This window comes from Onychostruthus taczanowskii, unplaced genomic scaffold, assembly GCF_017590055.1.
Source record: "Onychostruthus taczanowskii isolate IOZ18803 unplaced genomic scaffold, ASM1759005v1 scaffold89, whole genome shotgun sequence".
NCBI lineage: Eukaryota > Metazoa > Chordata > Aves > Passeriformes > Passeridae > Onychostruthus > Onychostruthus taczanowskii.
The window spans coordinates 1,456,874-1,482,840 of NW_024506882.1; the positions used below are offsets into that span (position 1 = coordinate 1,456,874).

Below are 25,967 nucleotides of genomic sequence, written 5' to 3' on the forward strand. Positions count from 1 at the left end.
GAGATCCTCAGGAAGAGAGAAAGGGAAGAAAAGATGGGGTGGAGGGGTGTGAATTGATCAATACATGGTGTGAATGTGATTTTTACTGGGATGAGCAGTTGCACCCCAGGGTGCTCAAACACAAATCCTGAAGGGAGATGTGATGCTGTGTACCCAAAGGTTTTTGCAGCTGGAAGCTCTCCTGTGTCCATGCAGTGCCTGTTCCAAAGGCTGTGGGTTCTCCAAGGACACACAGTTCCAGCTGACTGTGGGACAGGTTAGCTGCACACTGCCACAGCATCTGCTCTTCAAAAACAGTTCTTTTGTGGCAACCAACAAGCCTCCCTGCAGAACCCTCTGGCAGAGAACAAGTGTCTGCCCAGGCCTACACAAACCATCCCTTGGCACATCCATCACAGGGTCAGCTCTCCAGCTGGAACACTTGGCACACCCCCACCCAAAACCCAAACTGACCTCACTGTGGCTGGCAGAGCACGTGGGTTTGTGTGGAAAGCAGGAGCTGGGACCTTCCCCAGAGCTTCCCCTGGTGCCTCCTGTGCCACGGAGCCACTGGGGCTGCTCTGTTAACTCCCCAGCCTCCCTTTGTACGTGGCACAGAAAGAACAGGGAGAACTTTTCCCCACTCCGTTTTTTCCTTTATTTCTGCTTTTCAGTGGGGGACACAGAGATCATGGGTAGAGTGAGCAGCAAATCTTCCTCAGGCAGACAGAGGCAGAAATCAGCCCAGACACTCAGAGGTCTCAATCTCCTGCGTGTTCCCACTGTGATATTGCTCAGTTGTCACCACCTTCAGATAAATTATGGCCTGACCTCAGTAACAGCAGTGTCAAGGAGAAGATGCTTTAAGATTTTTGTTGCAGATCAGCTGTTGGACTCACCCTCCCTGAGCCCGTGGCTCTTTATAGATCCACCCTGACAACTCCTCTATATAAACCTATTAACGGATTAGGTTTGCTGCACTTGTAAATCAGACGTGTGTGAGCATCAAAACAATTCCACCAGACAAACAGACAAAAGCCCTTAAAAATGCATTTGTTGTAGGTGTCTGCAGCTAAAGCATCACTTGCAGGAGCCAAGTGCCCCCACCCTAGCCTGAGTGCACAGCTTACAGCAGCAAAATCCTTCCCACTGCCTGCAACACAGCCAAATGTCCCCAGAGCTTCCCAAACTGTTTATTTTCTCCCTGCTGCCTCTCCTCCAGCAGCAGTGCTAATGCACCCCAGGCAGCTTTGATCCTGGCAATTACAACTGGAGTAGCACTCCAGCCCTTCTGGGGTATAGCAGGGCCGTGGTGAGCAGGCAAGGAAATAAAGACAGGCTCAGGCTGCCCCAGGCCACGAGACACAGACCCCAGCAGAAGTGGGCATGGGGAGCAATTTTATTTGGAGTGAAGGGGCTGGAGAGGGCAGGGAAGACAAGGACCGTGTGTCTAACCAGGTGGGAGGGCTAATTATTCCAGGCAGTGGCTTCATCACGAGCCTCTTACAGCTGGGTAATTTGCCTGTCCTCAGTTCTCATGTGTTTAATAGCATTATTGGATGGCATTCTCACTTCTGCTGCTGGCTGCTTAAGTGTGCTGTAAACTCAACTTGAGAAGCCAAGTGTCACCCTCCTCTGCTCTGTGCCCATCTAGCCCTTCCCTATCCATCTCACATTTAATTCCACAAGGGGCTGTTTTCTTCCCAGCCTCCTCTTCACCTCCTCTTCCCTCTGAAACCCCTTTACACTGCCTGCCTTGGGGCAGAGTCTGGCCCCACTTGTGAATGAAGGCAGCACCAACCCCAACTGTTCCATGGATGCAAACTGGGTCGTTTAGAAAGGAGGCTGGACACTGATTGACCCTCCTACCCTCAGCAGGGTTTTTGTAATGCTGCTCCTTGTCTGAAAGTGGCACACAACAAACCTGGCTGGAATGTAACTTCCAGCTCAGAGGGGACTCAGAGTGTCAGTGGTGAGACACTGCCCTGGAAGAGTCACTTTTAAGAGTCCACTGGAGCCCCTTTATTTTGTGTCCAGGAGGGTAAAAGTTGTTCCAGACCCAGCAGGCAGCAGATGAATCCACCCAGAACGCTGGGAGCCAGCACCAGTAAATCACAGTCTGCCTTTCTCTCCATACTCCTCTTACATCCTCCTTTCATGCAGCCCTCCACCCAGGCTGCGAGCAGCTCTGGAGTATTTAGCTCCACTCAAGGATCAAAGTACCAGGAGACCCACCAGAGATGAAACCTGTCCTGCTGCTGCTCTCAAACCACACAAAACCAGTTCTGTCAGTGCCAGGGGTTGTGGACACACTGGAGAAGGGGACCTGGCTGCAGGGGCTGATCCCAGAGCTGCCCCGAATCCACACAGTGCCCGTGGGGATGGGCTGCCAGGGGGCTGCTGTGCTCATCCATGCTCCAAGGCCAGCATTCCCACAGCTTCCCACCCAGCAGAAGCCCTGCACTCCCTTCCATGCCCTCTGAAGATGGGGTCCCATTTCACCCTCCCAAGCAGCTGCACGGAGCAGTGGGAGCACGCAGGGACACTGAATCCTTGGGAAAACCCTCCCCAGGATGTTCCAGCAGGAACCACCACCTACCCAGCACACAGCTCCACTGCAGAGCCCGTGCCAGCACTGGGAATTGAGGACTTTTCCCCCTCAATTCAATCTGGGGCTGTGGCATCACTGGAACACCACAGGCATGCAATGCTTTCCATCCTCCCTGCCCCTCCACAGGCTGGGCAAGCACTCACACAGGAAAGTGGAGCAATGCTGGCATTGGGATGAGGGGATGCAGAGCAAAAGCTGAGCTGGGAGCATTCCCCTGCCTCCATGGACAGTCCCCAGGAGCCCCCATGACCCCACCACGGGGATCAAAGGAGGAGAGGAGGAGCCCACCCTCTGATTTGAATGGCTGCACACAAGGAGAAGCATCTCCACCTGGCACACAGGTTTATCCCAGCACTTAATGGAGAGGGAGAGCCTTCCCTCCCTTCAAGGGCTGTGGGACAGGAGTTAAACTCCAGGTCAAAATGGCCCTGGATGAGCTGGCCTTGGAACAATGCTCCCCATTCACAGCCAGCAGCCAGCCACTTGCACTCGTCATCCCCAGCAATTAATCCCCCACCAAACACGTTTGATTAAATCTTTTCAAGCAAATCCTTTGCTTTGCTTTTGTTAGTTCACTTCTTGTCAACATCTATTAAAATATGCCTTTAATTCTCCCACAATCTTAAAAAACACCGATTCCACTGTCTTCAACTTTAATCAACTGTATGGCCGGCATTTTTCATTTCATAATAATGTGCTGTTTGGAATTCAAGAGGCAGGCTCAACATCAATCATTCGGCAAGAATTTTTCCACTGCAATAAATATGCAAATGAGGAAAGCCAGTCAGTCGTATTTCAGGCCCGACTTGCTAGTGTTTTAAAAAAGACACAAATTTATTAATTGCCGTTGGCCAGCGGAATCCTATTACTTTGGGCATTGATTACAAAGCTGTGTGAGTGATTATTGTGCAACTCGCAGGCTATCCAGGCATGAGGAAAAATTATTAAAGCAAGGCAGAGATTATCAACTCGGAATAACAATAAGCCTTAACATTTTAGGCCTCTAACTTCTTCAACAAAGAATTACGCCGCAGCTCCAGTGTATCATAATTCTGAAGCCTGTCAGTATTACTTTTGGAGCTTGCTCTATATTCCCAGCAGCAGGACCACGTTCCCAGCCAGGAGAAGGAGGGGGAATTCCTCCAGGTGGCACATCTCAGACATGGGGCTGCGGGCAGGAGCCTGGATGGAATTCCCAGGGTGGAAAGAACCTCAGGAGGAACAAGGTGGGGCAGGCAGGATGGCAGCAGCTCCAGCCTGGCACCCCCTGAGCTTCCTGGGCTCCCAAAGCAACGTGGCACAGAAATTGAAGAAATAATTCTGTTGGATAAGCCTCACACAGGAGCTCCAAGAGCCAGCCCAGACTCAATGTTTAGGCTAAAGGTGATTTTTTACAGGTGGTGTGGTTACATTCCCATTTCTTACAGACTTCAGCACAAAGCACTGGGAAATCTGTCCAAATTTAGGAAATGATGGGAGCAACACTCCTTTCATGCTTCCCAGAAAAGGGAGTTTGGGGAATTTTACCAAATGATAGGAGGAAAAGGGCCAACTTTGCTGCTGACAGCAAAGGTCTGCTCCACACCCAAGCCCAGTTTGCTGGTTCCATTGGAATGCAAATGATGCAAGAGCCCTTGCAGAGGGGGAAATTGTATTCCCTGGGCACAAAGGAGCCAGGGCTGCACCCCCCTTCCACAGCAGAGCTTCAGCTGACTCCCAAAGAGCTCCAGAACAGCCTCAATTTAGCCCTTTCACTCCAATATTACTGCATCTGACAGGGAGGACAACAGGATCAGACACAGATGAGTTTGCTAAAAGTAAAGAAAATAACTGGATTCAACAACAGAATAAAGGCTGGGTATTCAGGGGTTTATTAGAGGGGACTGGGGGAGGGGGAAAGCTGAGGAGGAGAGAAAGAGAAACACTTCCATGAAGTTCATGCTCTGCTGATTCACCTCAACCATCATCTTTTGATATCAGCCCAAACCAGGGAGGGGATGGGGCTGGCAAAAATGAGATTTATAAAAACTGATGCTTTCCATTACTGGAAATGCAAAGAAGCTGACAGCACACATTCCTGCCTCTGCCAGCCTGGAGGCCCCAAGTACATGGGCAAGGAGGAGAAAGCAAGAGGAAATGTGAGATTTCATAGTTATATCTGGATATTAAGGCCAGAAGGGAACATTAGCCCATCCAGACTGACCTCCCCACATAATACCAGGCCATTAATTATATTTATCACGACAAGCCCTGAGTTTCCATCTCAAGGCACCCAATTGCCAATTAATCCGAGTTAGCTGACATTTGCACATGCTTGTCTGGACACTTTTAAAGCCTTTGTTTCCCTGCATCTTGTTTGTGCAGTACACAGACTTACATGCACAAATATTTAGCTGAATTCAGTTTAATTAGCTATTAATCTTGAGAAACTCAGGTGTAGGCAGAGCTGAGTGTGGTGTAATCCCACAGGCTGGGGTTCAGCTGGATCAGGTCACCAGCCAGGGACTGTCCCAGCATTTCCTGCACCAAAATTTAAGGCAGATTTCAAATAAACCTCAGACATCACCAATGAACAACACACATGGCTGTAAATATCACCTACAAAATCATTTTACCACACCCATTCATGAGAAGGGGACACCAATTCTGCTCAAAAATAGTGAACAGCACAAGCCAAAAGCCTTGGCACTCCGTGAGGGAGGGCAACAGTTTTTCCTCTGAAAACAACCCAAAACTGCATGTTAAATAAATGTCCTGCATTTCTCCACTACCTCCCCCACAGAATTCCTGAACAAATCACAGACAGCAATGACAAACCACAAAATACCTTCCTGGTACCTCTCACAGCCCAAATTCTGCACATGCCCAAAACATCTGAACTTCATGACCCAACTTAAACTCACACAGCAACCACAGAGCTCCAAACCTGAGCCTCTCCCTCCATGGCTCTTCCTCTCACAGCACACCCAGAATGGCCCAGGAGCGACTCATCCTCACTGAGCCCACTCCCCACCAAAAGCTCTCTGTGGCATATTCCACAAAATTCAGAAAAAAAAGGATCTGATTCCTTCATTTCTTTCAGCTGAGAGAAGAGTCTTCAATAATGTCAACAGGCTTTGGCTCAGTCCCAAAAAGAGCTGAACAGATTCTCCACGAGATCAGAGAGGAGAGGTGGAATTTGGGGACACCTGCACCCAGAGAGGAGAGGTGGAATGTGGGGACACCTGAACCCAGAGAGGAGAGGTGGAATGTGGGGACACCTGAACCCAGAGAGGAGAGGTGGAATTTGGGGACACCTGCACCCACATCCATTTCAATCACATCCAGTCCTGCAGGAACTGACAGGGCTGATGCTTTTTGTATTCATAAAGTGTCCAGACTAACACAATTCAATTAAAATGAACTACCAGTTTTAAGTGGGCTAGATCTGATCACAATAATTTACACTCAGGCTTGAAACCCAGTTCTGCTGTCACACATTTGTGCAGGCTCCCAGTAAAATCTTCAAAGCAAGAATATATTTAAGTCCATGATCTTGCCTAGCACCAATTAATCCCGTAACTGCTCTATGCCTCTGGAAACTGTGTAATCTGCCTGTGCCTCAGTTCCTCCCCCTCCCTGTGACACTCACCCTGCTCTGTATTAATGCATTAACATCTCCAGATGGAGGTGTGGATATACTGGAGCTCTGAAAACCACCAGGAATAGAGGTGAGAACAGAATTACCAGGGAGTTCTTGGCTGCTGATCCTGCAGGCTTCCTTTAAAAATGCCAAGCCTGTGTCAGTAAATCCCATTTCATCACAGAGCTGTTCCCACCCAGCTGTGTCCAGGTGAGGGAGAGGAGAAGACCTTTGCCAGGCACATCCTCTCTCCCAAGAAGTGGAACAGGTTCTCTGGCACCTACAGCACACTGGATTTTATCCAAAATTAGTCCCTGCTTAATCAGTGTCTTCAACATGACTTATCTGGATCTTGTGGAGGATGTAAAGATATTATTTTAAAGACTGGGATTAAGAGAGCCCAACAAAAATCCTCATTAAAGACACTGAAAACATACAGTCATACACTAACTGAATCTTAAATGTCAAAATATTGCAGAACCAAGCCAGAAGCAAATGAAGATAGTGTGAAGCACTCAGAGAGAGAGGTCCAAATGTGCTGTTTAGTCCCAAGCCACAGAATCTGTCATGGGACAGGAACCCAAGCTGCTGTGCCAGGGCCCAGCTCAGGAATTATTCCAGATGGGAGCACAGTTCTTTCCCAGCACACTCACCACAAATTTCCACCCCAGAAACAGCCATTTCTGGGTCCCTCAAAGTTTTAGGAACAAAAATCCAACAACTGCATTTCCCAGAAGGCAACAAAGCCCTGTGGGTCTTCTGGGGTGTTTTGTTTTGTTTTGTTTTTTTAAATCTGATTCACTTTATTCAGGTTTATTTTATTTTATTTTATTACTGATACCTTGGTGAAACTTCACCCCAGCTCTCCAAAGTGTAAATAAGCTAATATTTGCTGTCCCCACTTTTGGTTCCTGCACTGAGCAAATCCATCCCCACCCACCCCTTGAGGGGATTTTTGGAGACAATTTCAGGAGATCCCCTTCCAAGCTTGCAGCACAGTGAAATATGAGTGGCAGGCCTGCAATCTGTGCACAGGCACAGCACAGAAACTTGCACCTTGCACTCCTTTTCTATGTAAATAATGCAGGGATCCTGCGGGAACATGCCAGGGATTGGAATTTTTAATTAATGGGTCTCTTTAATGTGCAAATCAGGAGCAGATTGCAAATTCTGACTCGCATTGATTATGAAAAACATTAATTGAACGTGCAAGACCCCAAACAGAGGCAGCATCTCAAGCCCTGGACCAGACTGGAAGATGCAGTGCAGGGGAATACAAATCTGTGCTGGAGGAACAGCCCAGCACCTTGGAATTGTGAGCAGGGAGGGTCTGTGTGTGCAGGGCATTAAACACTGGACATTTGTGCTGCTTTCAGAGCTCAGCCACTCTGATCTCAGCACTGAAAACCATCCAGACTTGGGTGCAAAACAGGAATAAACATGAGCTCCATGACCACAGTTTGGTCTCCCATTTGTATGTAAAAAGGGTGACAGAAAAAAAAAATCTGGAATATAATTAAAGATTAAAAAAAAAAAAAAGGGAAATAAAAAGTAAGACAGCACAAACAAAGCAATGCTGTCTCTTTAAACAGAAATTCATCCTATATAAATTATGGCCATAAACTTTTCCTGCAGTGCAGCCTAATTAATTCTTGTTCTATACACAAAGGGAAATGCTGGGTGACAAATGGGTGTGAAGCCTGAAAGCTGCCAGGTCTGCAAAACATTTTCTACTTCAATTTATAAGCAATTTTGCAGTAAATCATCTACCAGAACCTGAGATCTCAGGAATCTAAGGTTGTCCAAAGCATGTTGTAACATTCAAAAGAAAAAAAAATCATAAAAGATTACAAAAATAATAAATTAAACATTTTAGGTATTGTAACCTCCGGTCTCAAAATCTGGAAAATGAGCATGACCTTGCCATTTTCTCCCAGGTTTGGCTTTAAAATTGCAAATGGATGGAGAATTGCTGTCTACTCTTTAACACAATTACACTCCAGCCCCTAGGGAATTCCAGCACCACAACAGGGCTGTCCTGAGTAGGAGATACCCAAGAGGAAAATACACAAAGGACCATTTTCCAATTCAAAAAATTCAATCTTCCTCTGAGCACAGAGCAGAAATTTCACAAGAAATGGAAAGATCTGGGGAAAATGACTGGAAACACTCTTGTCCAGGAGCTCTGAGAGCACTGGGAGCCTCCTGCAGGGTTCACCCAGAGTTTGGGATTTTGGCACCAACTCTTTTGTGCAACTGGAACACCAAATCATTCCCTCCTGTTCAATGAGGATGATGAAAACATGCCAGATTTATTTGGTGGGTTTGGACAGAAGTGCTGAGGCTGCCCTGAAAGGAGAGCACCATCCAGGCCAAACCAGTGCCCATGCCATGATGAACCCCAATCCTGCCCAAGGCTGAAGTGCAGCAGCAGTGGTAGAATGTTCCTAAATTCAGTATTTCCCATCTGTCAGCCTGAGATTTCCTCTGCTAACACTGTCCATGTCACTCCAGCTGCGTTCTGTCCTCACAGATGACACACAGAACATAAACCCAAGCTCTGAGGAACATCAGAGTGAACTCCCTGCCCAGATGATGAGGAGAAGGTCAGCAGGGGATCATTCAGCACTTCCTGGCAGTGCAGTTTTAGTTTTCCTCAGAGCTCTGCACAACTGAGGGATCAGCCTCTGTCTGGGGACATTACACTCCATGCTCTTGGGTGTATTTTGCTTATGGGAAATACCAAAATGTCAACCATTGTTTCTGTTAAAGGTCTTGAATGATATTGCATCTTAGACCTGTAATGAAACATGGAGCTGGGGCAGCTTGTAATGCATCTCATTAAGGACATTAATAACGTGTGTTCCACTGAAAGGTCAGCACAGCCTTGGTGGGAGTTTGCCTTTTTGTCCTTAATCACTTCATTTCAAGCACAGAGCCAACTTTAAAGCAGAAAGCAACTCACCTGTAACTGCAGGTAGGCTGATTGCCCTGCCCTAAGGCAGAGGCTCACAGCCAAAACTTGCTGCAGGACCAAGGTTCAGGGTATGTCTGATGGCCCAGACATCTCTCTCCCCCTGTGCATTCGCCTCAAGGCCAGAAAAAAGGTGCCCAAAAATAAAAATTGAGCAGAACCACACCACGCTGAAGCCCAGCACTGATCCACTGCAGCCTGCATGTTATGATTTCACATTGGAGAATCCACCACAGATCTCATCAGTGTCACTATCAGTGACTCAGGAATGAACAGATGAAGCAGCTCCATGCTGGAATTCACCTGCACAGCCCCTCCTTTGGGCTGCATTGCTCCTGCTTTGGGCAAACCTCTGCATTCACTGGCCCAGCACAAAACTGGCACAAGGTGTCTGTGGACAAAGCAGCCCAGCTCTGCACTGAACAGCAATAAGCAATTGTTTATAAGAGTCTGAGCAAAGGAGAAAGATTAAAAAAAAAGGCTCTTACAGTTCTCCACAGCGTGGTCAAAGTCCTGTCCCCCCTCCTCCCTGAACCTGGGGTAGGTGTCTGGCTGGGGCAGCCTGTTGGCTGTCAGGAGCACCTTCTGCATCTTGATCCTCCCTTCCATCAGCTGATCCCACAGGGCTTCAAACAAAAAGGAAAGAAAAGAATCAGTTAGCAAGACAAAGCATTTATTCCTGGTGAAGGACCTGACAGCTCAGGCCCCCTCCTCTGCCTGCATTGCTCCTGCTCAGGGCAGCCTTGGCATGCACTGGCCAGCACAAAATGGGTGCCACAAGCCTCTGGACAAAGCAAATCCCAACTGCAACTCTGTGACCCACAGACCAAACCATCCCTTTGCTTTGCTCTTTCAAAGTTTGATAGTTTAACAGCTCAGGCAGGAAGAAATGGCATTTTGGGAGTTGCACTTTGCAAAGACACAAAGTGATCACAGCAGGGCCAGCACAGGGAGCTCCCAAACCCAGCGGTCCCATGAGGACATTCAGCACTGGCTCAGTAAAGCTGATGGATAAATACACTTCCCATCAGGAGCTGTTACAGCAGCAGTGCCACCAGAACATCTGGCAGAACATCTGCACACACACAGGGCTGCTGCAGCATGCACCAGGCTGGCTGCTCAGTGCCAGCAAACACACAGCAAACGTGCACAAACCTAGCTGGTTCCTCACAGCTTTGCCCTTCTCCACCTCTTCAGACTCCTGTCCTCTGGAGAAGGTCAGCACTCCCCCATCATCTTCACTGCCTTTGGTTTCTTTTCCATCATCGTGGTTTTCACTCCCAAATTCCTCCTCTTCGTCACTTCCTTCTTCCATGTCAGCATCATCTTCATCCTCATCTTCATCCTCCCCTTCACTGCTCCCTGCATCGTCCATGCCCTCTGTGAACTTCTCAAAGTCTGTGATATTCTGGGAGCTGAACTGTGGTGCCTTGGCCTCTTCATCATCCTCCAAGTCAGCCTCCTGCTCACTGCCAGCACTGCTGGCCTTCTCCCTGCCCTCAGTGCCAACACTGTCCTCCTCTTCTGAGCCTTCATTGCCACTGTACCAGTCACCCAGTGCTTCTTCAGCTGGTAAATGAGAGAAAAAAGTTAGTTATTTAGCAGAAAAGTTCACCAGCACCAGCTCAGGTCTGGGCTGAACTGTAGCTGTTCCTTGCCCTGTAACAGGGCCCTGAGGTTTGCCATGCTCAGCCACGTGCTGACATCATGGTCTGCCAGCAAAAAGGGGGGGAAAAAAAGAGATTTCTTACCAGATCCTTCTTCAGACAGAGCATCTCCCCAGAGCTCTTCCTGCAGAGCTCTCCGAGATGTGGCTTTGCCACTGTACCTCTGATCAGCTTCCAGGAGAGAGGCTGAAGCTCTTTTCCTGATATTACCAACAGGCAAAAGGTCATCCGTGGCTTCATCCTCAAATCTGTCTATCACTTTAGCAACTGTAGCTGTGAGGGGGAAAAAAAAGGGAAAAGTGTGTGAAACTGAGCTGAATTCCAGGCTGGAAGGAGCCCTGGGAAGCTCCTCATGCCCTGTAACAACAGTGCACTGCACAAGGGAACAGGGGCTTTGGGAAGTGCAGGAAAGGCACACAGATCATTTCCTGCAAGGGGGAAAGGTTCCTGCAGGAAGCAGAACATGAACTAAGCCCATCCAAGCCCTCCCAAGGATGCAGGAGGGTCTCTGAGCCTTCACGTGGAGGACTCTGCAAAGCCTCAATGCCTTCACTCACTTCATGCTTGCAGGTTAAAAGAGGAAAACTCCAATTCAGAGGCACTCTGGCCTCTTGCTGTATATACAAACCACACAAATACATAAACACCTCAGAAAAGCTCAACAGGGGAAATAATTTCACTGTGGTTGCTGCCCTCCTTCACCCCCATCTCCCCCAGGACACAGAGCAGAGCAGTGCAGAGATCACACACACATCCCACCATCCTCCCTCCCTGCTTCCACTCTGTGCCTGTGCCAAATTACAGCCTCAGCTCTGAGGGCAACGAGGGCTCCAATCCCTGAGTGCCCTTAGTGTGTGTTTGGAAATGTTAATGCCTGGCTTGGAGGGTTTGTTAGAGGCAGAGGAGGGCAAAAAAATCTCCTGCTCATAACCAAAGCAGCAAAGTACAGTCACTGCAGGCAGCAGAGGATGGCAAAATGCTGGGCAACAAGGAGGGGCACAGGCAGATCCTTCCAGCCATCTCCTGTTATCCTGAGTCCTGGCACCACCACAGGATGAAGTTCTCCTCAGAGCAGCTCTGGCTGCCCCTGGCAGTGTCCCAGGCCAGGCTGGGTGGGTTTGGAGCAGCCTGGGACAGTGGAAAGTGTCCCTGCCCATGGCAGAGGGGCACTGGGTGGGCTCTAAGACCCCAGACCCAAACCAGTCTGGGATTCTGCAAAGCCTGGAACGAAATTATGGTTATTAAAATGGGAAAACGCCCCTGCTGACCACGGTAACCTCCTCAATTAATAAGATGTTTCTTACAAGACTCTGCCCTCACAGACTGCAGGAAAGAACCAGGCCAGGCCTAACCCAGGCCCGACCCCGGGGGTGGTCCCGGACACATCCCCGATCCCACAGGTGGCTCGATGAACCCCATCGCGGAGATAACCCCCAGACCCGACCAGCCCCGACCCCTGAGACCCCCCCGGGCCGGGGGCCCCGACCCTCCCCGCCGGCGCGGCGCCACGTGCGGCCGCTCCGGCAGCGCTCCGCAGTGCCCGGGCCGCCCCCGCCGGCCCCTCCCGCCCCTGGTGGCCGCGGTGCCAACCCCCCCTGCCCCGGTACTCACGCACCTTCCTCCACATCATCCTCGGGGTCCCGCGGGGCGGGCCGGGGGTCCAGCAGCTCCTGCAGCTGCAGGGCCAAGGGCGCCGCCATCTTGGGGGGAGCGCGCGGGGCTGGGCGGGGCCAACGGCGGGGCATCCTACAGGGAATGAGCCCAAGATCCAACCGGGAACGATCCTGGGATGACACCGGGATCCAGCCGGGAGCCCCCCGAGCCCCCCGTCATTACCGGGGGATTCACGGCACTTGTGGGCAGCAGGGCTGTGAGAATGGGGGCTCACGGAACCGGATCCCAAACCGGCAGCACAGCAGCAAAGTGCCATTAATAATGCACAATATGACAACTATTGCTTTACATCAACGTCAGACTTTCTCTGCCTCTCCAGCTGTGCTGAGAACTGAATTAATTCTCCTCCCGGCCTGTGTTAAACATTCTGTGGCCTCTGCTGGAGTCCCTCTCACAGCGGTGAGGCCCAGAGCTGGGTTCTCAGGCCAGGCCTCGCACGCAGATAGATCCTTACACCCGAGTTACACCTGAATTACACCTGAGTTACACCCGAGTTACACCCCAGTTACACCAGCCACAGGGAATTGGGGAATTTTGGCTCCTGGGGTCACACACTGGCGGAGGAGCAGCAGCCGGGCGATGCAGACGTGACCTGCAGAGAGCTTTAGCAGCGCCGCCTTCTCTGGGCTCGCCCTCTCCGGCCCCTTTCCCTGCTCCTAAACTCCAAAACTCCAGGAATTGCCTGGAACTGGGGAGGCTGCCACGGATTTTGTTCCAGGGAGCAGGGCCCCCGCTCAGCCTCTCCAATCCGAGCTGCAGATGGAGCTCTGAGCTCCAGAGCCCACAAGGAGCTCCGGATTTGGGCTTTGCACATCCAGCGCAAGTTTCACCTGCCAAGGCTCCAGGCGAACCTGAGGAACTGATGCTCGTCCCCTTCTTGTCCTGCCTGCCCCCGAGGTGCTTTTAAACGCCATAAAAACGAGCAGGAGGTGCTTGGAGAGGCGAGGACGGAGCCATCCCGGCGCACGGCTCATGCGGGCGCTTCTCCTACAGAGGGCAGAGGAATATCAGGAATTCCCATCGCCTCCACCGGGCTCCCTCCCACAGCCGCCGAGAAACCTGGCAGGCACCGACAGGGAGCGGCTGGAAAAGCCCAAACATCGCCCTGCCCTTCCCAACCCCTCCCTGACGCTGGGTACCTGGATGAGAAAATAAAGGTCGAGTTATAGAAAAGTCAATGTTTATTGAAAACGCACATTTTCACAGCAAACCTCCCCAAGCTTTAGAACACCCGACAGCATAAAATCCAACTGGGTTTTGTAGTTTGTATTTATTTTATCACGGCAGGATGGATGGCTCTAGTGCTCTGCGTGGCCGATGGTGGGGGATTACCCCTGCTCCAGCAAGGAGAAATTAAACACTGATTTTTATTTGTTTATTTGTTTATTTATTTACAAAGACATGGTTTGAAAAAGCAGGAAACTTATACACCAGGAGACATGCACAGTGTATCTTCCCTGGCTTTACTTCTAGGTTTTCCTTTTTTTTCCCCTTTGAGTTTGGGGGTATTTTGTTCCCAGATGCCACCATAAACAAAGGGAGGAGCCTGGAGAAATAAATCCGTGGGAAATTAAATAGCAGGAACAAGTGCTTACCTGTGCAGTTACTTCTGAGTAACTAACCACTCACACAACCAAAGAACTAGTGCCAAGACTGCCCTGCATAATTGCATTTTCAAACCTCTGCACTCTTAGAGTGAAAAAGGGATGTTGTCTACCCTCACAAATAATGAATTGCCCTGTTAATGAAGGGAGAGAGGCTTTTAGTGATGGTTAAATAAAACAGACCCAGCAGAATTAATAAAAAATACAAGTGAGTTGCATTAGTCCTTTGGAGTAAAAAATGAGCTTCTTGAAGTCCCAGCGTTTTTGCTGCTCAGGCCGCTGAGATCAGGATTTCACCCACTGAGACTAATGGGACAATTGCTCCATATAAATCCCAAAGGCAGCAATGCATTCAAATCCAGTGCACACAGCTGTAAACTCAGGGGTCCTGGCAGAGCTCTCCTGTTCCTCTTCTGTGCCACATCCATCACTCACGGCCGTGCAGAACAAAAAGTGTGCTCAGGTGTGGGGGACCCCTCACCGCTGGGTCACCCCCACCTCACTCCCGCAGCCACAGGAGCTGTTAATTCGCAGTTTTTCAGGAGGAGGTGCAGTCAATAGAAAGCCACATCAAACAGCAGCTGCAGCCTGTGGAAGTCGGGGATTGTTAAAATATTTCACCCGCAGAGTCGCCTCTGCCGCTGTTTATTCTCTCTCCTCTGCCTTTCACTTAGCAGGGTAATTAAATCAGACTCCGGGGCTGGGTTTTAATTTCTGGTTCACATGCCCTCCAACCATGCTGCCGAGCCTGGGACTCAGAATGGAGCAGGGGAATATTTGTACAAAAACTCTGTCGATACATTTTCATGTGAGATGCTCATGGAAGGCTTTTTGTGCCTCGCGGTCGGTTCAGAGAAACCCTTGGCCTGTTTAGAAACCCCATCAACCTCACTGGCATCATCTCTTCGCCATTTTCCCCTCTTAATTTTACTTTTTTATTCACATGCCTTTTTCTAGAATGGGAATAACAGCCTAAACACAGGGCAGATAAACAAGGGAAGGTGGAGCGGGCTGGGCTGTGAAAGCAGCTTCCAATTTCTCCCACTCAGCGTCTCTCGCTGCTGCACCCGTGGAGCTCGTCAGCTTTTGGGAAACTGTCAGATGAGGTGGAAGCTGTGGCAGGGAAGGGCTGTACCATCCTCCCTGTCTGTACAATTGCAGGTTGTTAATATAAATCCATCTTTTAGAGCCATTCCCTGACCAGAGCACAGGAATGGGCCGGGGAGGAAGCGTGGAACCCCTCGGGCACTGCCAGCGAGGGACCCCCAGGGGCTGCAGGAGCCCATTCCAACGGCATTCCCACCAGATCCACGGGAATTACCCACCCTGGAGTCGCCTCTGCTCAATTTAATTGACTCACTTCATCAACAGCAAAATTTGACCCATATACAGAGGGCCTCGTGCTGGCCAAAAATAGCCACGAGCTGGGGCTGATCTTGCCAACGCTTGGGCGAGCAAATGTCCTTTTCCAAACTGACCTTTATCGTTTCAGTCATGCTAGTTCGGTTAAAATGTTCTTTTTAAACCAGCAACACAATTTGTCCATGAAGAGGAGAGAAAAAAGAAGTGAAAAGAACTAGGGAGAAACAGAAAAGAACACAAGGAAACCCCATCCGCTAAAACAAATTACATAAAATTTAGATTATGTACATTAAAAAACTCTCCTTATAAATATTTATTAGTATTTTTCTTCTGTGCTTTTATTTACTTGAGTACTTCTGCTATTCCTAACCCATCCCTCATTCAAAAAACACAATTGCTTTAAAGATTTTATCAACCCTTAATGGTTCCTACATTGAAAAATAGAAGGAACAGAGTGTGTCTGAAGAGATGCACAGCCCAAAGATCCTTACAGCAGATAAGAATTTTAAAGGCCACCCAAAGACAATTGAAAAACTAGACAAAAACTGGTTTTAGAAGGAGCCAAATGTCTGATTTTCAAGCAAACCACCCTGTGCACAGCCATGCCAGCACACAGACATGCAGCAGGGAAGTGTGTGAGGCTGCAGCCCCGAAATCCCCACAACCCTGGGAATTCCTCTCACTGAGGCAGCCCCGGGAGGTTCTCCAGCCCAGGTTCTGTGCTGTGCCACAATTCTCACCCTGCCCTGCAGACCTGGGCCCAGGATCTCCTCCAGCCACGTGGGATCCCAGCAGCCTGAGCAGGGTCAGATTCCTCAGGAAGGGAGCTTGGAGTAAAACCAAGCAGCAAAAATGCCCCTAATTCTTAGATTTTCCAAACTGCGAGCGGTGCCCAAATGGCACCGAGGCAGAGCTGTCCCTGGGTTTGGTGACATCCTGGAGCAGAGGCACTCCCGTGTCCTGGCAGTGTCACCAAGGGATGTTCCCACAACAAAAACAACAACTGTGATCCCGTGTGCCAGCGGGAACAGCCCTGCAGGGACACCCTGAAAACACCCCACAGCACGGTTCCAGCAATCCAAGGGGTTTAGGAATTTGGAGGCCACCTCACCACAAGGCCACATTTCCTCTCCAATTCCTGCATTACAATTCTGCATTTGGTGAGTGAAACTCTCACATCAAACTCTGCTTTCCAGGCTCTGTAGCTAAACCACCACGAGTACTACCAACAAATAAACAAATCCCAGATTTATAACCAAAATATATTTCAATGGACACATTAATTCCATTTATAACTTCAGGGGTGTTTTGTTGGCATGAGGAATGCTGAGCACCCCAGTGCTGTGGCAGAGACAAAGAAAGGATCACCCAAAACCTGCTCCAGCATCACAATTCCTTGTTCCCAGCTCGCCAGCATAGAAGGTTTAAGAATTAAGAATTGTTTAAACTTAGTAGATGTGAATTTATCTGTTAGGGGTAGGAACAGAAAGGGGGATTGCAAATGCTTCAATTTCGTATTGTAAGAACATGCAAAGCTTAAAGACAACACAGTTATTCAAGATAAAAATCCAGACTACAGCAAAAGGAACCACTCCTGAGAGGACACTGCAATATCTGCCACTTCCCAGGATGGCAAAAGTATGTCAATCACCACTGATATTTTAAAATGATATTTATTTCTCAATTTCTATCCTGTACCCATCGCTCAGCACCTGGGTACAGACATTAAAATATTACAAATCATTTGTCTACAAATTATCATTTAAATACATCCTTATTCCTGGGATACAGATCTTCCCAAATCCCTTTCCATCCCCAAGCAGACAGATCCCAGCAGGGCCTGGGCAGAGAGGAGCCTCGGTGGGGACAGCGTGGGACATTTGGGCCAAAAGCAGGGCTTTGGCTGCTGGAAACCCATGGCATTTTACACACGTCGATCAAGGTGCACAGAGCAGGACAGCACTCCCAGCATGGCCTGCAGCCCTTCTGCTGGGGGCTGGGGCACTCTGGCAGTGACACGGCCCCGAGGTCACCTCAGGGCATAGGAGAGACCAGGGGAGAGCAGGTACTGCCAAAGGGCTCGTGGGGAGGCCTCGCATGGCAGAGACAGTGCAGGACCTGGGATGGCTCCAGGCCCTTCTCCCACAGCCCTGCACCCATCCATGCATCCATCCCTCCATCCATGCATCCATCCACCCACCCACCCATCCAGGGAACGCCGCCGGAGTCAATGGAAACGCTCTTGTAAACAAGGACTTACAAGAAGCCAACGTGACAATGCTTTCAAAGGAGTTTGACTGTGCAATTGTTGCTGGATTAGGGGCTTCAGACACACCGAGCTGGCTCTGAGGAGGGCAGAATTCCAATCTCCACGGGCTGGGGCTCGGCCTCGGCCATGGGAACGGCTCCTGGGCTCCCCCAAACCCAGCAAAGCCCCAAGGAAGCGATGGGAGCGTCACTAAAAGACAAGCTCTCCTTTTTACAACCTGAACTGACCTAAACTGAGCCTTGTCACTGCCTGAATGAACAGAGAATAAACTGTACAAGGACCAAGAGAGAGAAGGAAAGAAAGAAAGAAAGAAGGAAAGAAGGAAAGGAGAGAGAGAAGGAAGGAAAAAGAAAAGAGAGAAAGAGAGAAAGAGAGATTTCCTACAAAACAAACCTATTTGGCAAAGTCCTCATTTAAAATCATTGATCCAACAATAAAGCAGCAGCCCAGCCCAGCAGCACAAACAGCAGTATTTATCTTTCCCAGATAAGTAGAAGTTTGGAATAAATAAATCACCCATTCCTCCGCTTATATAAATGCAAACCAGAGCAACAAAACATGGCAATAGCACAAAAGACAAACAAATGAGTTAGACACGGAGTCCAGGAGTTTAAGAAGTCTCCCCTGTATTTAATAAAGCATGAATTATTTTTTTTTTTTTAGAAACACTAACAGATCCCTTGCAGATAGTTTTTTTATCTTTATATTGTTATTATATAAGACATTTTGTGTTTAAAGTGAACTATTGCTTCATCTAGGTGGCCCCTCTGCTGGGCATAGAAATTAGGTATTGAACAAAATCAAAAATCACCATTGAAAATTACAAACTATACAACTCAAAAACATTTGGAGTTGGTTCTTTTCCCACCCCCAGTCCGAAGAGAGAAATAATGGAATCACTGGGCACGGGGAAGTCTGGGGTTTAGCATAAAATCCTGTGCCTACTTCAAATGAAAGCGAAGGCAGCGCCAGCCCGGTGAGGGAGAGGAAGGAGGAGATGCAATCCCAGCTCATCCCTCTCCATTAACCCAGCAGGAGGAACATTCAAAGCAGAACCGAACCTGACTCTTTGTCCCCAGCACAGCTCCAGGTCCTCTCGGAATCAGCGGGACTTTTCCTTTTGGACAACTGAATATTCATGATTCTGCCACGGTTGGTAATTAAAACGTGAAATCTGGCATTTCGCAAGGCTCCAGGAATTTTTTTTTGTTTCGTTTTTCTCCAAGAGGATGAGGCTGCATCGAGGGCAAAGCAAAATATTCTCCCTCACTGCCCTTCAGAGAACTTCAGAACGACCAAACGCCGCCAAAGCACTGACTCTGCCTCAGCTCTAAGGAAAAAGGATTCAAATTACTTTCAGGACATTGAGGTTATGCTGTGTCCAAACCATCCAATTAGGAGGAAAAAAAGTAAAATTATCTTCGAAGAATCAACTAAAACTGGATCAATTGCAAACCGTATCTTTGCAAGCATTTCACATTTACAGCACGTTTTTGTTTATGCATAAAATCAGCATTTCGAATGTTCTCTCTTAGCATAGAGCACGAGTAAACGAAGATATTGAATAATTTGATTATTTCGGAATTTAAAAATTTAAAACGCTGTGGAACAGGGTATTTGGACTTCAACAACTGAGCCTGGAGATGGAAAGAAAGGCTGGAGCTGCCTCTGGCTGCTGTCTGCATCGACACCAGGGCTCAGACTCCCACCAGAGCCAGAGCTGCCCAGGATCAGCAGAGTGGATCGTTCCTTCTCAGGGCTATTTTACTCAAGAGAATCAATTTCTAAAAATTGCTTCAAACATCAAATGAAACACAAGTTATCTAAACATCAGATTTTCTAATTTTATTAAAAACGCACAAATTTTATCCAACATGTTTTCTTTCATACAGTGAATGGTCTAATATGCACTGGAGGTCACACAAGCTTAGGTTCATTAGAACAATAAAAGACATATGAGAAATTTAATATATAAAGAAAAAAGTAGCAGCTGTTGACTGCATATTTGACCATAAAATTTAAATATTTTGGACTTTTATTTTAAAGACACAAAAATAAAACCTGTGTGGGTCTATATAAGTCATATTAACAATTCCATGAATGTTCAACAGGACTAAAAATTAGCAAAGATGTTTGTTTGTCTTTTTTTTTTTTTTCTTTTTAACATTGTAACACTTTTTAAACACCTTCTCGGGTTGCTGGTGCAAAGCACCTTACAGTATTTGTGCTATATATTTACTTTATTTGGCAACTGTCTGGGTTTTGTGGATTTTTTTTTCTTTGCCTTCTGTAAACAACACCTTTTACAAACTAGCACAGTGAACCACAAGCCCTGCAATCTGTTAGAACATCTACAGAAAAGAAAATGAACTATTTTGGTTGGCTGCTCAAAATCGTTTGCTTTTGAACAAGAGGTTTTTCTAAAACAGGATTTATTAGTAAAACATTGAGCTCCTGAATTTAACATTAGACGTAAACAGTTGACTGTTTTTAGTTCAATAGAGTCTTTTTTGTTTAGCTTTTCTCTCTCTGTGAAGGTAGAATACTTTTTGTTTGTTTGTTTGTTTTTTCAAGTCATTTTCGTTAGAGGTCTGGGTGGTGACCTTTGCTATGATGAGGAGGTTTTGTACGTGTAGCTTTGTGAAGGTAGCAGAGTTGGTGCTGAGGGCTTAACATTTAGTATTTGCTATTTTTGGAAAAAAAAAAAACCAAACCAAACCAAAACAAAACCAAAGCTAAACAACCGAAAAAAACAGAAAAGAAAAAAAGAAAGGAAAAAGGAAAAGTTGTCCCACCTGATCGTCAGCAGGCTGAAATGGCTGAAGCTAAAAAGAGTTTCTTGTTGTCGAACTTTCTGAGAGACAAAAATGAACAAACAGATTCATAATGCCAGAACCATCCTTAACCAGGAACGCTATAGAGAGTTCTTGAAGCTTTTTTTCCCCTTTTCTTTGACCTCTCCTTCATTCAATTATTTTAAATTTTTTTTTAATTTTTTTTTTTTTTTAAACGAGAAGTTTCTAAGGATTGTGGCTCTTAGGATGACATCCAACAGGGTAATCAAACTTAGCCATCCTACGGAATGGCAGCACTTTTACTGTACAGCTTCCCCAGTTTCTTTGTCAATGGTACAAAAAAGTCCCCTTGCTTGTTTGATACAACCATAACATGGAGATTGTCCTGGTCTAGAGCAAAGCTTGCCTTGGAGCGATTGGATTCAGTTCGTTCCCAAGGTAAAATTGTCTTAGGGCGGGAGAGATGTTATATGAATTCATTTCTGTACACCATAACAATAAGCAGACTAGATGATCATCACTTACTTAGACCCAGTTTGTTTAAAGCTACCACACAGCTGCTTCGTTCATCTCTGGAGGGTGGGACAAGTGATTGCCGTAGTTAGCACCACCGTTGACGGATATCGACGAAAATGGGGGGCTGGGGCCAAAAACTTCTGCGGACATGGAGTGCAAGGACCCGGGCAGGTTGGGTTCGGGGCTGGGCGAGTCCCCCGGGGGGTGCGACATGATGTCAGTGAAGCGCTGAGCCTCACTCGAGGGGTGATGTCCGGGCAGGGGGTGGTCCATGGCCCCCAGCGGGGTCCCTGACGGCCCCGAGGAGGGCACGAACGGGAGATCCACGGGGGTCTGCGCTTGAGACGAAGGCGGTCCTTGCGGGAAGAAATCGTAATTGCTTCCAGGGCCGTAATACTCGCTCTGATAATCTGGCGGACAAAGAGAGACAGAGGGACGGTAACGGGCGGGCAGGTACCCGAGCGGGGACGGCGCGGCTGGGGGGGCTCGGATGTCACCCACGAACCCGAGGGGAAACGCGCGACCGGGCTGGCCGTGCTCCGAAAACCCCGGGACCCCCTTCCCGCCGAGCGGCGGGAACACCGGCACAAAGCGGCGCTCCCGAAAACACCGGGGGAACAGCGGGAGAACGCCGGGATCCCGCCGGCAGCGCGGCTGCGGGGAGCCCCGCGGTGGGCGGCGGGAACCGGGCGGAACGGCCCCGGGGCGGCAGGCGGAGCCGCCAGCAGCCCGGCGCGGAGAGAGGCAGCGGGGGAGCCGTACCCACCTCCGTAGAAGGAGAAGGGCCCGTTGGGGATGAGCTCGCCGGGCTCCAGCCGGTCCACGAGCGGCCGCATCCTGCGCGGGCTGCGGAAGAACGCGTGTCGCCGGGCGCCCAGCGCGCTCAGCTGCTTCATCCGCCGCTCCTTGGAGCGCCGGTTCTGGAACCACACCTGGCGGGGCGGAGGGAGAGGCGCCGGTCACGGGAGCCGCGGGTCCCGCTCCCCCTTCCCCTCCATCCCCATCCCCATCCCGGGGCTGCGCTTTTCCCTTTTCCCGGTATCTCGTGCCCGCTGCGCACCGAGCCGCGCTGCAAGCGCGGCCGAACCCACGCGTGACGGCGGCCCCGCTCCCCACCGACTGCAGGTCAAGAATGATTGAGTTAATTCTTATTACCCTGACAAGATTACTGCTAATTACCCTCACACTGAGCCTCTCCAATCTAACCTCGTCTTTAATGGTCCTTTAACCCCCCATTACCCCAGCGCTGCGGGTTTATAAACCTTTTAATAATTCCAGCGCGTTGTCATTCTTATTTACCCATTAACCCCTCACATTTCTGGTTATTAATTTCGATACTGTTTGCAGCTTCTTGAGGACTTTTGCGGATAAACCCGCGGCTCTGTCCCCGCCGACTGGCCGGGGCTGGGGAACCGGGAAGCACCGGGAAGCACCGGGAAGCACCGGGAAGCACCGGTAATAACGATTTCAAAGGTCGGCGGGGCTTCCCCGGTCCCCGCAGTGCGGAGGCTGCCGGGCACCGGCCCCTCCTCGCCCCCGCACCCCCCGGAGCCGTGCCCGGTGAACGGGGGCGGCGGTACCTGGATGACCCGCATGTTGAGGCCGGTCTCCTGTGCCAGCTGCTCCCTGATGTGCCGGGTGGGTTTTGGGGTGGCCGCGAAGGCGGCTTTCAGAGTCTCTAGCTGTTTGGCTTTGATGGTGGTGCGGGGTCCCCGCCGCTTGGCCCCCAGGTTCTGGTCGTCGTTTTCGTTGCTCCCCGTCTCCTTGTCGGAGACGTTGGCGCTTTCCGAGTCCTTGGCGTCGTCCTGGGAGGGGTCTTGAGAGTCGGGGGACAGGCTGGGGTCACTGCCGGTGGTGGCTGGGGAGAACAAACACGGGTCACGCTCAGCCGGGGGGAAATTCCGACCGCGAGGTTCGGGCCGCGGTAGGAGCGGGGGAGAGGAGAAAGGAGGGAGACGAAAAAGGGAAGAAGAAAAAAAGAAGGGAGACAAGAAGGAGAGGAAAAAAGAGGGATAGGAAAGCGAAGGGAGAAGAGAGTGGAGGAAGAAGACAAGGGTGAGGAGAACAGAGAAAGGAGGGAGAGCAGAAAGGAAAAGACAGGAGAAAGAAGAGAAGGAGGAAGGAGAGGAGCGTCTCTTCCCAAGGAGCAGCCGGTGCTGAGCGCATCCCCGCCCTCACCGCCCCGGCCGCGCTCCCTCACCTGAATGCAGGCTGTTTTCTTTGGCAGTATTGCTGTTATTTAGGTAATCTTCTTTGCAGACAAACTTGTTCTCGTCTATGATGTAGAGCTCCTCGCCGGTGGAGAGTTGCTTGTTACACATCATACACGTAAAACAGTTCAAGTGGAACACTTTGCTCCGCGCCCTGCGGACCAGGTCGCTGGGGGAGATGCCCTGGGCACAGCCCGCGCACTTGGTCCCGAAACACCTGCGGGGAGAGGCCGGGCAGCGCTCAGCAGCGCCCGCCGAGCGCGGCCCCGAGCCGCGGCCTCCGCGCACCCTGCTCGGCCGCGGAAAACGGGATTAAATCAAAGAGAGCATCCCTGCAGAGCGCTCTCCCTCCCCGATATCGCAGCTTTTAAAAATAAAAATCAAGCCCGGCCTGGGCAGCGGGCGCGGGACCGCGCTGGGGCTCGCCGAACGCCGGGGCTGCTGCGCTGCCCGGGTGTCCCCGCGCCCCGACACCGGCACTAAGGACGCTCTGACAAACAGCTCGCAGGAATTCTACGCGTTCCGTGTGTCGGTACCGGCCTCGGTCGCGCTCCGGCCGGAGGAGCCGCCGGTGCGGGCAAGGCCGGCGCGGAGAGCCGGGGGACGGCGGGGCCGGACCCGCACCGGGGCCAGAGGCCTCCCGTGCCCCGCTCAGCCCCGCGGGCTCTGGGAACCGGGACCGGAGAGTGCCGGGCCCGTTCTCGGGGAGAAGCGGTGGAGCTCGGAGCAGTGCCCGTCCCCGTGCCCAGGGAGAAGCGGCAGCGGGGCTCGGGCCGCGCTCCGCCGGGCCGGGCCGGGCGCTGTGCCGGTGTACGGCGGGGGCTCCGCGGCCTCCCCGGCCCCGAGCCGGTCCCTGCCCTTATCGCCGGTGCGCGGCCGCGGGGCCCGGCGGGGCAGCGGCACCGGCGGCCGCTCCGAGCCCGGGATTGATGCCACCGGGACGCGCGGGGAGAGCGGCGGCGAGCGAGCGTCGGTCACCGCTTCCCTCTCCATCCATCCATCCATCCATCCATCCATCCATCCATCCATCCATCCCTCCGCGAAGGGTCGCTGCCCTCGGGCCGGCCTCGCTCCGGTGCACGGGGATGCGCTGGGCCCGCGGAGCGCCCGCACCGCGCCTTCCCCGCCGGCGGCACCGGGAACATCGCCGGGCTCACGGCCGCGGAGCCCCGGCGGGGTCAGCCCCGCTCCGCTGCCCCGGGCCCGGGACGGTGCCCGCGCTCCCCCGGCCCGGCCCGGCGGTCGATAGTTTGGAGGGAACTCTGGGCAGCTCGAGCTCGGCCGGGGACGCGGAGAGCGGCGACATCAACGGGCCCGGCCCCGGGCCCGACCCCCGCCCCGAGCCCACCGGGAGAAGCAGCCGCGGTTTGAGATGTTCGCGTGTCGCGGGGAGGGGAGAGGCAATTGTGGGTCCCGCTGACAACGGGGGAAACAACAAAAATAAAGGGAAAAAATGGAGGTGAAAAAAGAACGGAGAGGAGCGGCGGGGGCAGGCGCAGGCCGGTACTCACCGAAAGAAGTCGTTTTTGCAGTAAAGCTTGCCTTCTCGCGAAAAGCATTTCTCTGTCAAATTGCATTTACATTCACAGCACTGAACACACTTCACATGCCAAGCCCTGTCCAGTACATTCAACAAAAACCGGTCCAAGATCGGCCTTTTGCAGCCTGCACAGTGAACCATTGTCTTTGGTTAGTTCTGAGGGGGGCAGCGGTTTCCCAGGTATCAAGGAAAAAAAATAAATAAAAACAACAATTTTTTTTTTTTTTTTTTTAGAAAGACGACAACACCGGCGAAGGTTTGGTTTTTGTTTTGTTTGTTTTTCTTTCTTTTTTTTTTTTTTTTTGTTTTTGTTTTTTTTTTTTTTTTTTTTTTTGTTTTTGTTTTTTTTTTTTTTTTTTTTTTTGTTTTTGTTTTTTTTTTTTTTTTTTTTCTTTTTTTTTTTTTTTTTTCTTGATTTTGTGTATGTATCTTTTAAAAGCCTTGGAGAAGTGAAGAAGGATAAAAAGAAAGGGAGGCAGAAGAAAAATCTTCGTTCGAGTGTCCTAGAAGGGGTACACAGGAGAACCCCCCACTGCCCAGCGCTTCGACACAGCCGCAGGATCCCGGCCGCCACCAACCACACGGATAATAATAATAATAGTAATAATAATAGTGACAATGAAACAATAACGGCTATAAAGGTCGGCGCTCAGAAAAATAAAAATTAAAAAAATTAAAAATAAAACCGCCAAAAAAGCGAGCGTGATGAGTTTCTCTAAGGTCTGAGGTAGAGCAGTCAGGAGTCAAAGTGCTTTTCCCAATGAGAAATCAAAGGAAGAAAAAAATATAATAACGACAACAACAATAATAATAATAATAATAAATAACGAGCTGGGACATGGAGAGGCGGTGGCGGTCAGACGGGCTGTGGCTGCTGCCGCGGCGACATCGCCCTGCGCGTCCTGACGCGGGGACGGGGACACGCTCCGCCGCTCCTCGCTCCGCCGCTCGCTCTCCTCTCTCTCTCCTCGTTCTCTCTCCCTCGACGTCTCAGCGGTACCGTCGCGCCGGCTCCGTCCGTCCGTCCGTCAGTCAGTCCTACCTACCCCCGCGCATAGCTACCCGCGGCGGCCGCCCGTGTCCGCGGCGTGGCATGGCCCGGCGGCGGCGGAGCGCAGGGCCCGGCCGGGCGGAGGGCGCGGGG

The 25,967-nt window shown here is 50.5% G+C and overlaps 2 protein-coding genes across 2 annotated transcripts in view; both read right to left on the reverse strand.

Moving 5' to 3' along the window:
- The window catches only part of AATF (apoptosis antagonizing transcription factor), a 36,657-nt gene extending 24,086 nt beyond the window's left edge, over positions 1-12,571 (reverse strand). Inside the window, exons 1-4 of the mRNA XM_041425283.1 lie at positions 12,469-12,571; positions 10,938-11,126; positions 10,342-10,755; positions 9,675-9,812 (exon numbers count right to left, since the gene is read on the reverse strand). Coding sequence (XP_041281217.1) covers positions 9,675-9,812; positions 10,342-10,755; positions 10,938-11,126; positions 12,469-12,553 — 826 coding nt within the window. The 5' untranslated portion in view covers positions 12,554-12,571. The remainder of the gene's footprint in view (positions 1-9,674; positions 9,813-10,341; positions 10,756-10,937; positions 11,127-12,468) is intronic.
- A 7,199-nt stretch (positions 12,572-19,770) lies between these two features.
- Positions 19,771-25,144, reverse strand: LHX1 (LIM homeobox 1). Its single transcript, XM_041425368.1, has 5 exons — positions 24,795-25,144; positions 23,274-23,500; positions 22,654-22,931; positions 21,840-22,005; positions 19,771-21,483 (listed from the first exon to the last, which is right to left on the reverse strand). Exons 1-5 carry the CDS (start codon positions 24,962-24,964, stop codon positions 21,104-21,106), a joined length of 1,221 nt encoding a protein of 406 aa, XP_041281302.1. The 5' UTR covers positions 24,965-25,144; the 3' UTR covers positions 19,771-21,103.
- Positions 25,145-25,967: the final 823 nt, after the last annotated feature.

Bases quoted from the DNA above. Each gene is read 5' to 3' on its own strand.
- LHX1 (XM_041425368.1), bottom strand. From the start codon at position 24,964: ATGGTTCACTGTGCAGGCTGCAAAAGGCCGATCTTGGACCGGTTTTTG. The intron at 22,932-23,273 runs GTGAGGGAGCGC...TGTTCTCCCCAG, and splicing joins AGAAAACAGCCTGCATTCAG to CCACCACCGGCAGTGACCCC. The intron at 22,006-22,653 runs GTACCGCCGCCC...CCGCCCCGCCAG, and splicing joins TCAACATGCGGGTCATCCAG to GTGTGGTTCCAGAACCGGCG.